Here is a 12,080-nt window from a genome sequence, read left to right on the forward strand (position 1 = left end):
ATCCTAAATTCAAAGAGATCAAATAGTTATCTAATTTATATTTCATTTCTTCATACTTTCTTGATAGGAGATGATGGTCCGTAGGACCTTAGGCGTCAAGTAAGATAACTACCTCATCCGTCCAAAAATAAGTGTCATTTTGAGGATTCAAGACAAAAATTGGCGCGTGTTTTCAACCATGTCCTTATCATTAAAGAAATAATTCTTTTAAATATTGCTCAATTCTCAAAAAATATCTAATAAATAAGGATAATTTAGTATATTTCACATTGTATTTATTAATTTCTTAATGAGCGTAATTTTTGCTAAAGCGACACTTATTATTCTGAGACGAAGTGAGTACCACTACGTCCAGAAAGGATGAAACCCCATAAAAAGTTAACTACTCCATTAATATATTAACTACTCCACCTTAAAAAAAAAAAAAAAGCTAATATGGGATGCTTCCCCTTTTAACTTAGTTCTCAAAGAACCTACTGAAAAGAGAGGAAAAAAAAAAAAAAAACTCTTCTACAAACAATCAAGATGCTAAAGTACCCTTCTAAACTAGCCATTTCTTGGTTCCTGTTCTCCTTCTTGACAGTAACCAATCAATCATTTTCAGCCAGAACCCTGCATAATAATCCTGCCCTGGCGAACCATCATCATCGTCTCGCACGCCATGAAGCGTCCTTTTACATGCTAGATGTTCTTAGCCAAAAACACCCTTCATCGAAACCTGCATCAACAAGAGTAAATAGTCATCAACTTCCCTTCTCGAAACCATTAGGCTTTTTCCCTCCCGTGGGAGGAATTCCCTTGACCGATACAAATCCAAACGGATTGCATACTCACACGCTTGATTTGCAAGGAATCAGCATGACGTTCCCAGCTATAGCCACACTTCAAGAATTAGAGCTAGGGACAGTGACAACAATCGATGAGGACATATACGAAGGTTCAATTTACGGTTCATATTTGATGGGAAAATCTCAAGGAATGTATGTGGCTAGTTCAGAAAACGGTAGTAGTCATATGATGGCGATGACTACTAGTTTTCTTGGTAACAAGTACGAGGATAGTTTAAGATTTTTTGGGGTGCATAAGGGCGATGTTTTTGAATCACATATAGCAGTCATTGGAGGTACCGGAAAGTATCGTGATGCAAATGGCTATGCTATAGTCAAGATTGTCAATGAAACCTCTAATAAAAGTGGAGGATCATACAAGATTCTTTCATTCAATGTTTATCTTGGTTAAAGTTAGTGACTTGCTAGAGTAATCATTGAGCTGCAATTTGCAATTTCTTTCTCTATTGTAATTCTTGATTGTTCAAGATTTATTTATATAAGGATGAAGATTTCTCCTATCATTAATCTTGCATATTTTTCGCGGAACTTTTGATTTCTGTCAATAGAAAGAGAGATATTACCTAAACTGCTAGTAGTGCACCATGACGTTTTTAAAGTGTATGCTATCAGAAAGTTACACAGATCTTCAATAGTTTCAAAATTGTATGAAATTCAGAGAACTTTTTAACCATAACATTTTACTTGACAAGCAAATCAAACAAAGTTAGAATCATGCACAATTTACTTCTAATGAAGTCATTCAAGGCAAAACACTCACAAAGAAAGTGCTTTCTCTGCTCAGATTCAAAGGAAATAGTGTTAAGGGGAGGCATAGTATTGTTAAATCGGACAAGGGCCTAAAATACCTTGAACTATTAGAATTGGTGCAAAAATACCCCTGTCATCCACCTTTGAGCCCCCAAATACCCCTGTCATCCACCTTTGAGCCCCCAAATACCCCTGTCATCAACCTATGGGGTCTAATATACCCTTATTTTCTAACAGCCCCACGTTGACACCCAATTTTGTCCATCCTTTCGTCCAATTTACATTGTTAAGCTTCTATTTTATTAGATAATTAATTATATTTTTTTATCACAACTTGTAGTCAAATTTCTTGATGATCTCTATTACTACTATTACTTTTATTATTACTATTATTATTATTATTAATAATAATAATAATAATAATAATAATAATCTTGAAATAATAATCTTGAACTTGGACGGATTTTTCGAATAGATTCGGGTCCAAACTTCTGTCATTTTGTTCTTGGCATATCAGATGAAAAGAGGAAAGTTTCGATTTCGCAATTAAGGAGGATATTAAGATATGATTTTTATGATTACTAGTAAGAAATTAAGGTGAATGAATTAAGGAAAGAAAGTGGAATTGAAAAGAGAAGAGAAGAGAAAATCAAACTAGAATAAATGAAAGAATATAAAAGGCACAAAGAAAGGGATTTTGTAGCTGGGGAATTTCGACGAGAATCGGGGAATGTTTGATTTTAAGGAAATTTAGAGATGACGGGGTCTTAGGAATTTTGAGTAAATAACAATGAGTTATGGATATTTGGTTTTGGGGGTAACCTGATGCCTTTGGGGATTTTTAGTTGGAAAGGGATTATGGGCTGGGTAGAAACTTTAGGAAATGGGTGAAAAAAATTATTTGGTTTATTTGGGGAATATAGTAATTTCAAATAGATTTTCTCAATTTTCATAATGATAATAAAAGTAGAGGGAAGTAATAGTAATAATAATAATAATAATAATAATAATAATAATATTAGTAATAGAGATCATCAAGAAATTTAACTATAGGTTGTGATAAAAAAAATATAATTAATATTAAAATAGAAGCTTAACGATGTAAATTGGACAAAAGGATGGACAAAATTGGGCATCAACATGAGACTGTTAGAAATAAGGGTATATTAGACCCCATAGGTGGATGGATGTCAGGGGTATTTGGGAGCTCAAAGGTGAATGACAGGAGTATTTGGGGGCTCAAAGGTGGATGGAGGATATTTTTGCACTAATTCTAATAGTTGGAGGGTATTTTAGGCCCTTTTCCGTTGTTAAATTGACAGATAATGCCGGGTGATGAATGCATAATAACGATTTGAGGATTCTTGAAGAAGTGCTATTCGAGGTAATGAAGAAATTGAAAGATAGAACAACTAGTACTATGCTTCAGCCCCAAGCTAGTCAGAATCGATTATATGAATCCTCATCCATTTTGTTCCATTTGCCCCGATTCTCCAATCGAATGATACAAAATTTACTTAACCTGAAAATATTGGAAGAGCTAAGTCCTGGAGAAAATGTGAGGCTGACACACAGCAACACAAGTTTTACTTATAAAAAAGCTATTTTTGATAGCAGCATGGTCTTTTTATCCCTCTGCTGCATTCAACAGGATTTAACGCTAAATTTCATTCTTTAAAACTACTGCAGAAGGAAACTTAAATTTCATTCTGTTGCTTGCAATTATATCTCTTTTTTTTTTCTTTTCTAAAGCAAGGAAAATACAGGAAAAACAAGACGAGGCAACTCTGCCTGCAGATGTCTAAAATGGATCAAATAAGCCTCGGTAAAGTCCCAAAGTACATGGAACATCAAGTAATCTATCCTTGATATGTTATTAGATCTTTTCGTTTGATATAAAGTACTTTCATTAGTTTAAGATGTTAATGTACTATAACTCTCTCGAAAAGCAGCAAAAAGCTTTCAGAGTTGGTTCAACCAAACCTGAAGTACATTTTGGATTTGGTGTTCTGCAACCAAAAAGAAAAAAAAAATTATTACCTATAAAGATATCTATCACTCCTTACCAAATCCACCCTATCAGCTCCACTGTTTATTAGGATGTAATAGAACTAACTATATATACCCGTAGAGTGTCCGGTCTTTCCTCATCAATCAAGCATCTACACAACAGTCAACTCTATTTGTTTCTTCTAATCTCTCATCCCAACATCAGTCACAAGAAAAAATGGCAAAACTTTCCCAACTCACCTCGAAAACACTCCGAGTCACGTCCTGCATTTTGCTGCTAGCCCTCACCTTAGGCTGTGCCAGCTCAGCAAGAATCCTTGATGAAGTGAGCCAAGTGGACGATGAGCCTGTTGTGGCTCCTGTGGTTGCCCCAGTTGCCACATTACCAAGTAACCAATTACCAGCTACTGTCACCGCACCTGATTCTGACGTGGCACCAGTAGCTGATCCTTCGATCCCTGCTGACACAGTGACTCCTCCAGCAGATTTACCAGCTGAACCTGAACCAGATTCAGCCCCTGTCGTCGCCCCTGCTGCTTCAGTGGCTCCTCCTGCTGACTTAACGGGTACTGGAGCAGCCCCCGTCACCGATGAAGCATGAGGTGGGGCTGCTGCAGCCCCAGGTGGGGCCGGAGCAGCAGCTACTTCAGGTGCCACAGGCGAAATTCCTGTCCTTGAGCACCCGACATTCTCCTTTTTCATGCATGACATCCTTGGTGGTTCACATCCTTCAGGAAGAGTGGTCACTGGAATTGTAGCCACTTCCAATGCCAACAATCATGCCTTTCTCCAAGCCCAACAATCAAATCTTCCCAATCAATGGAGGAGTTCCTTTGGACACCATTAACAACGTGGTCAACAACAACAATTATCCATTCCTTGCAGGCCTCAACGGTCAGCAGCAAGCTAACACTGTCCTGCAAAACACCGGAAATTTCAACATAGTCAATGGTGATAACAACTAACCTTTCGTAACAGCCGGGCAACTTCCTGCTGGCTTATCGCTTCAGCAGCTCAAGTTTGGCTCTATAACTGTCGTTAACAATGAAATAACCGAGGGGCACGAACTGGGATCAGCTGTTCTCGGCAAGGCACAAGGATTTTATCTGACAAGCTCTTCTGATGGCACCAGCCACACTTTAGCCTTGACAGCACTTTTCCATGGAGAACATGAACATGAAGTGGATGATTCTATTAGTTTCTCTGGAATTCACAGGACAGCTACACCAATTTCTCACATTGCCATCATTGAAGGGACTGGCAAGTATGAGAATGCTAAAGGATTTTCCACCATTGAAACTCTTCCTCCTGTGGACCAACATACAACTGATGGAGTCGAGACAATTACCCACTTTACCGTCTACATCACCCCTTAAACATCATGTCTTCTAGATAAGGGGTTATTTCGATATGTTTTCTGTATATCTGAATCTTTGTATTTCGTTGAATGGTTATATCATATATATATAATGGTGATATTATGATCTATATCAGAGCTCTTCAACTCAGTCCAAAAAGGTGTATCCAATTTGGAGTTTCATTTTGCCATGACACATTATGAAACACTCCGTATTATCAAAGCTGAAAAGCGCAAAAAAGCTCTAAGGTCTATTGGGATCTTAAGCGCAAAGCGAAAAAAATAAAATGTGGGCTTTAATGAAGAAAGGCGCAAACAGAGAAAAAATACAAATATGTATGTGTACTCCAAGACTAATAATTATAATAAGAAAACAAAGTGAATTATCAGTTATTGAATGTCGCCTTTCAGGATTACACTCATTGGCAAGGAAAAGTTATGCCTTATAGCCTTGATGACGACACTGAAGCGCCCATAAGGCATGGCGAAGCGCTCAACATATTTGTGCCTCGCTTCAGGGCTTAAGCGTGCTTTAAGCGCGCCTTTGATAACACTGGAAACACTAATTGCATGTATGAAGAGATATTAATTAAAGGAAAGAACTTCCAAAATCTTATACCTGGAAACTTTTACACTAATACAGCAGCAAAAGGAAAAGTGGTCCACAAGGCAAAATAGCTTGTAGCATTCCTTCTGGATGTTACATGTCCAAAAATAGTAGTAGTATTTAAAAACAACAAATGCACTAATAGTAAACTTGAAGCAAGAATTAATAGCATAAACTCTGCTCACTGATAACTTCTTTTCAACTTCTGGCTCTCGTCCTTCAAAATATACCAATAGTATTAATATTTAGTCGTTTACACCAAATCCTTCTACAGAAAAAAATAATCCTACAAGATTGCACACTGTGTTTGAACAAATATAAGAATAAATAGTGCCACATCTTACAGATTTTCTACATAACATTCTATACTTTCAGATCAAAACTGCTGTTGAAAAAAAATAAATCTATTCCCAGTAACTTGAGGAGGGAAGTAGTAGGAAAACTTATGGGGCCAAAAATCCCATTTTATACTTTCTCAATGCAAAGCTAATTCTGCAGCTAGCTCATCGAACAAATATTCCTCAATTTCTCTGCATATGCTACCAATTTCCTCATCGGCCTGCAACCATTTGGTTTCATTTCCAATTGCCTTTCCAGACAAGTCTTTGTGCACTTCATTTTCCTGACTAACGAGCATCCTCCACAACTCTTCTTCAACATCAATTCTCCTCATTGTAGAACAGCACCTTCTCTTTAAGGATTTCTCCGTTACGTAGATATCCAGAAATGAATGTGAAATCTCACTTAGCACTGCATTTATGTGGTCAAACAGAAGTTTCCTCTCTGATTTTAGCCAAAATGTCTGCTTCCCGTATTTCTTCTCTAACAAGTCGAATACCAAGGGACTCAAAGGATATTCCGAAGAATTCCATGTCTCGAAATACACTCCGAGGTTCATGCCATGCAAACCGGCCTCATCTAAAACATCAACCAGGTAGGAGAAATCCCTGCCTTCTGCAGTTTTGAAGTCTTTCAATATGTTTTCACTATCTTCAAGGACATCGTGGGACCCTCTCTCGGAGTCTCCATCACTTGAGACACCCATTTCAGATCCTTCTGAATATGTTTCCTCAGAGTTGGTCTCGAGAAAATGAAGTTGCACTGCTACACCTTACAAGTTCAGAAGAGCAAATATGAGATTGAATGAAAGCTGTTGAAAAAAATACTTAAACAGATGTTTGTGTTTACTTACTACATAAGTCGCGCAATTCAGAGGTACATGATTTCTCTTCCTGGAAACGTGGCTCCAGAACTGAATTTGGACTATGCTGATCGGTTTCCTTCGAATTCAAGTCTCTATATTCCATATTATCTTTCAGCTTTTGGTTCATAGACTTGGAATGTTTCTCAGTAACAGCTAGTTTTTGCCTCAGATACCAGCCAGTTAGAGAAGCTTTATGGCCGATCGCACCTTCAGGACTTCCAGAGGCTATCCTAGAACCAGCAGAATGGTTTGGAATTGGCGAATTGCACGAGCCTGAGATCTCAGTGTTCACACTGAATGAACTGCAAAAACTATGTTTGTCACGCTCGGAGTCCAAAAATTGAGGCCTTGTTTCTAAGTCATCCGTAGCAAGCATTTCTCCAATACTTTGGCTTCTACGAGCTATTTCAACTTCTTGAAGATCATTCATCAGTTTCGATCTCTCAATGATTTGCTTCTTGGATTCTTTGGAAAAAGATGACCTCTTTGAAAACGACTGATTTCTCGTGTTATGATACTTTCCAGAACTAGGTTTGACCACAATAGTTCTTGTAGACGGATGAGGCATGTAAGCGCATGGATCAAACTGAAAGTTTATTTTCTTCAAGAGATGAGTTGAACATTGTCCAACGTCATCTTTAGTTGTACCAATCTCAAGTGTCTGAAGAGATCTCGAAGTATTTTCTTCAGCGGTAATCCTAGCAGATATCTTGCCTATTGGCTTAGCGACGGCTGAGTGAACCGAGTGGCAATAGGGTTTAGAAGTCTGTAGATCACGGAACTGCTTGGTACCATCGGAGCCCTTAAAATAAGAATGCTTCTCCTTTATTGAAGTAAAACTTGAATCAGTATATTTCTGCATCTTCGACTTGGCTGCATTTTGGCTCATCTTTTCATGGCTATAATTATCTAGCATCTCAACTCCAGGTACATCTTTAACTACTAGATGCTTCTGAAATGAACTCTTTTCTCGCAAACCTATAGAAGCCGTTTTCTGGAGATAGTTCTCTGAGAGTACTTTCCTTTTCTTAACTGAGAGGGGCAGCTGAGGTGGAAGCTCGTCAAGGCCCATTAGTCTTGCTATAACACTTGGTGTTTGCTGCTTTCCTTCCATCTGTTTCAACAACTCTTTATTTGATTAAACCAGGCACTGTGCAGATATGATGAATATTGTGTTAGTTTTCCAGATTAACCCTTTCTACAAGAGCAAAACCGATACTAATCATGATATTATAAGAAACCAATAGTAAAAGAAGAGTTATATCCATGACTTGATGACAATAGAATACAGAAAAAGTTTTCCAACTTTCTCACGCTTGGTCGGTCAAACTTTTGGAAAACATTTCCTCTAGGAAAACAAGTTCCTTAAAAATGAGGAAAATGACTTCCCCAATGGAAATAGGAAAAAACAAGTTTCATTAATGTCATTCCATATTGATTTTCTTTTTACGACCCTCCAATACATCTCACACCTACCCCCACCCTCCCATAGTATTTGCGTAGATTATATACAAATGTTCTACTTACATACCAAACACAATAAAATGAGTAAGAAAACCACTTATTTTCCAGGAAAACATTTTCCATGGAAAATATCTCCCTTACATGCCACACACACGATAAGTCTAATAACAATCTAAAGGGATGACTAAATACTAAAATCAAGCACCAACTCTGAAGACATTGCAAGTTTGCAACAAACTAACATTTCATTCTAACACATCAGAACAGATAAATGGAAAAAACATGAATGACATGCCACTATACCAGAGATGGAATATGTTTGCTGCAATTAAAGAAATATAGAATCGTAATTCCAAACATCCGAGAGCACATGGAATGCCGTCCAGAACCTATCACTTTTCTCTGTTCTAAAATCTAAACTGCAGAAAAATAATGCCTACAATCACTAGCGGGCAATATCCCTTGACAGCATTTAAAACTTAAGCTAGAAAAGCGGAAATTGCAAATTATCATGCACAACAAGCTAAACAGAATCACTAGGTTAAATTAGGGAAAAAAGGAATAATAACAAAAACTTCAAACTTTAAGTACATACCACTGACTCTATCAACTAAAAGACAAAAAACAGCTAAATTCATATCAGTAAAATAGCTCCCAAGAGAAGAATTTTGAAATTGCATTTTTGGTTTAAAGAATTTTGCATCTTTCTGGAAGCCTTGTGAAGTGTACATAGACTTTTTTCTTTTCCTGTTCTTCTGTTGCCAGTGCAATCTTTTGGACTGATGAATACAATGTTACCATTACAAAAAAGGAAGGGGTTCTTAATTCAATCTAAATGACACAGATGAAAAGGCTTTATATGTGGATCTTGATTTACAGAAAATGAGAAATATTTGATGATGTGGAAATACATGTTCTTTACTGCTTTAGCCAAAGAAATGAACATAGTATACCTTCAAGTGTAAATGAAGTATTGACATATAGTCAAATATGTTCTCCAGAGCTAAAAAGCAGCAGACCATAGTTATTAAACATTCATCATTATCTCAATAAAGTATAAATCCCAACACGGAGAAAGTCCAGCCCAGAGCCATAATAAAAGACAGCAAATTACTATCATTAGCCACAACACAAAGTCAACTCAAATCCCAACAGAATCATTAATTCCACATCATCACTCTCACCAAATAGGCCAGAATTGAAAACTAGTTGATATCGGTTATATTAATTTTCTGTATATAAAAAAGACTCAACTACGCTTCAATCTTGTGTACATATATTCAAAGGATTTGTCCAATCGCAACCAGAGGTCGAGCTAGGATGTTGAGTTTATGGGTTCTGAATTCTAGAAAACGCAACTTACTGGGTTCTTGATAAATTATATACATATTAAGTGATTTTTTATACACAAATTTACCGGGTTTGAGCGAAAGCTATTGGGTTATACTGGACTAGTATCCAAAGTTGTAGCTCCGCCCGTGATTGCAACTATCTTCCTTTTTTAAAACAAAAAAAAAATGTTGGGGGTAGGGGAGGTGGGGAATCGAACCCTCATCAAGAAAGTTCAGGTAACCAACAAACTAACTGAGCTACTAAGATTCTCCGCAACTATCTTCCTTTAATTAAACTTAAGACTGATTATGTTTTGCAATTTTCATATTATTATAACTAGTAAAAAACTAAGCTAATTCATTTCACATAATTACTTACTACTACTTACAGACACACAACAGAAAACACAGTCACAAAGCCTAAAACTCCAAGAATATCAAAAACCCAGAAACTAAAGATGCAACCTTTATTTGAACTTAGGATTAATTATGTTTTGAAAAGCTCACATAGCTGGAATTCTCACAATTACTATACAGCACAACAACTATTCCTCAATCCCAAACAAGTTCGTGTCAGCTATATGAATCCCGACTTTTTCATTGAAGCTCATTTCATATCATCATCAATTCTCAAAATTACTATAACTAGCAAAAACCCAAGATAATTCATTTCACACAATTTCTTACTACTACTACTTACAGACCCACAACACAAAACATAGTAACAAAACCCAAAAATCCAAGAATATCAAAAAACTAAAGATGCTACCTTTATTTGAACTTAACACTAACTATGTCTCACACAGCTCACATAACTGGAATTCTCACAATTACTATACAACAACTACAATAACTATGCCTCAGCTACAAACAAGCTGGGGTCAGCTATATGAATCCCGACTTTTACATTTAAGCTCATTTCATATCATCATCAATTCTCACAATTACTATATAACAACAACAACTATGTATCAGTCTCAAACAAGTTGGGGCCAGCTATATGAATACCGACTTTTTCATTGAAGCTCATTTCATATCATCATCAATTCTCACAATTACTATAACTAGCAAAAATCTAATCTAATTCATTTCACACAATTACTTACTACTACTTAAAGACCCACAACAGAAAACATACTGACAAAAAACAAAAAATTCAAGAATCAGCATAACAAAACAAGAATATCAAAAACCAAGAATAAAGATTCTACCTTTATTGAAGATAATCTTCTCCTCCTTGTAATTAATTATGTATACTCAACAAAATTAATATAATAATCAATATAACAGCCATCAAATACTTTTATTCCAAAATGATAACTAAAATCATTATTACTTGAAATTCAAGCAAGAACAAAACAACCCCACTTCCAATAAAACTGGAAAAAAATAAGTGGATCAAATTCCAAGAAAATTGAATGTAAAAAATAAGCTTGTGGGAATTTGTGTGTGAAAATATTACTTAAAAAATAATTGAATGAAAATTACTTATGCACTAAATAAGAAACTGCTATAATTATAGCTACTAATAAATTGATAACTAAAATCGATTTTAAATTGAAATTCAATCAAGAACAGAACAACCCCACTTCCAAAAAAACTGGAAAAAAAAAATATAAGGAGCAAATTTCAAGAAAATTGAATTTAAAAAATGAGCTTGTGGGAATTTGTGTATGAGTATATTAGTTTAAAAAAAAAAAAAACTGGGCTGAAAAATTGAGAGAATAATGGAGTGATGAAGAAGAACAGCTGGAAATTAATTAGGGAAGTGCTATATTTATTATTAATAGCTATTATAAATAATACTATATATATTATGACTTTGGTTAGAGTTTTGATTGCTAAATTGGGTGTCAACGCGCCGCCATTAAGGTTAAAAAGTTTGCGCCAAATTTTGGTCGGTGAAATGTCCAATCATTAGAGATATCTTTTTGTTTTTACTATATAGAGATATTATAGAGTATTAGGAAAGTGGAATTTAACTGGAGCAAAAACTACGTATACGCTCTGCCCCAACAAGATTGTCTACTTTCTGTATTAGTTTATCTCAAAAAGATTGTTATATTTTTATATTTAGAAATAATTTAACTTTATAAAATGATTTACAGCCACACAAATATTTAAGGTTTGTTTTAGACCACACATTTCAAAAGTCTTCCTTTATTTCTTAAATTTTATGTCAAGTCAAACTAAGACAATCTTTTTTGGACGGAGGGAGTATATAGTACTTTCGTAAATTAATAATAGATATCGTGGTAAAAAACACACTTGAATTATGCTCTTTTGTAGGTTTTCTACTTGAACTATTACTAAATATTTATTCAAACACACCTCAACTAGTATATCATGGTGAGTGGTGTACGCTCTCTTAAAAAAATGGTGTCAATTGACACTCCACGCGGATGATTAAAGAAATTAATTGAATTTTTTAAAAAAAAAATTAAGAGATGATGGTCAAAAACACATCTGAAATATCACTTTTTGCTAGTTTCCTACCTACACTATCAGG

The 12,080-nt window shown here is 35.6% G+C and overlaps 2 protein-coding genes and 1 pseudogene across 3 annotated transcripts; 2 read left to right on the top strand and 1 right to left on the bottom strand.

The window, feature by feature from the left end:
* Positions 1-525: 525 nt before the first annotated feature.
* Positions 526-1,239, top strand: LOC132642126 (dirigent protein 25-like). Its single transcript, XM_060359394.1, has one exon. It carries the CDS (start codon positions 526-528, stop codon positions 1,237-1,239), a length of 714 nt encoding a protein of 237 aa, XP_060215377.1.
* Positions 1,240-3,425: 2,186 nt separating this feature from the next.
* Positions 3,426-4,984, top strand: LOC132642199 (dirigent protein 24-like; annotated as a pseudogene).
* Positions 4,985-5,787: 803 nt separating this feature from the next.
* On the bottom strand, positions 5,788-11,431 carry LOC132640163 (uncharacterized). Of its 2 annotated transcripts, none has more exons than XM_060356634.1 (3): positions 10,783-11,431; positions 6,765-7,890; positions 5,788-6,682 (listed from the first exon to the last, which is right to left on the bottom strand). In XM_060356634.1, exons 2-3 carry the CDS (start codon positions 7,888-7,890, stop codon positions 6,048-6,050), a joined length of 1,761 nt encoding a protein of 586 aa, XP_060212617.1. In that variant the 5' UTR covers positions 10,783-11,431; the 3' UTR covers positions 5,788-6,047. The 2 variants fall into 2 exon arrangements, with proteins under 2 accessions (XP_060212617.1, XP_060212616.1); XM_060356633.1 differs by having other exon boundaries at positions 6,765-7,926; positions 10,783-11,428.
* Positions 11,432-12,080: the final 649 nt, after the last annotated feature.

Source organism: Lycium barbarum, chromosome 5 (genome assembly GCF_019175385.1).
Source record: "Lycium barbarum isolate Lr01 chromosome 5, ASM1917538v2, whole genome shotgun sequence".
NCBI classification, from domain to species: Eukaryota; Viridiplantae; Streptophyta; class Magnoliopsida; order Solanales; family Solanaceae; genus Lycium; species Lycium barbarum.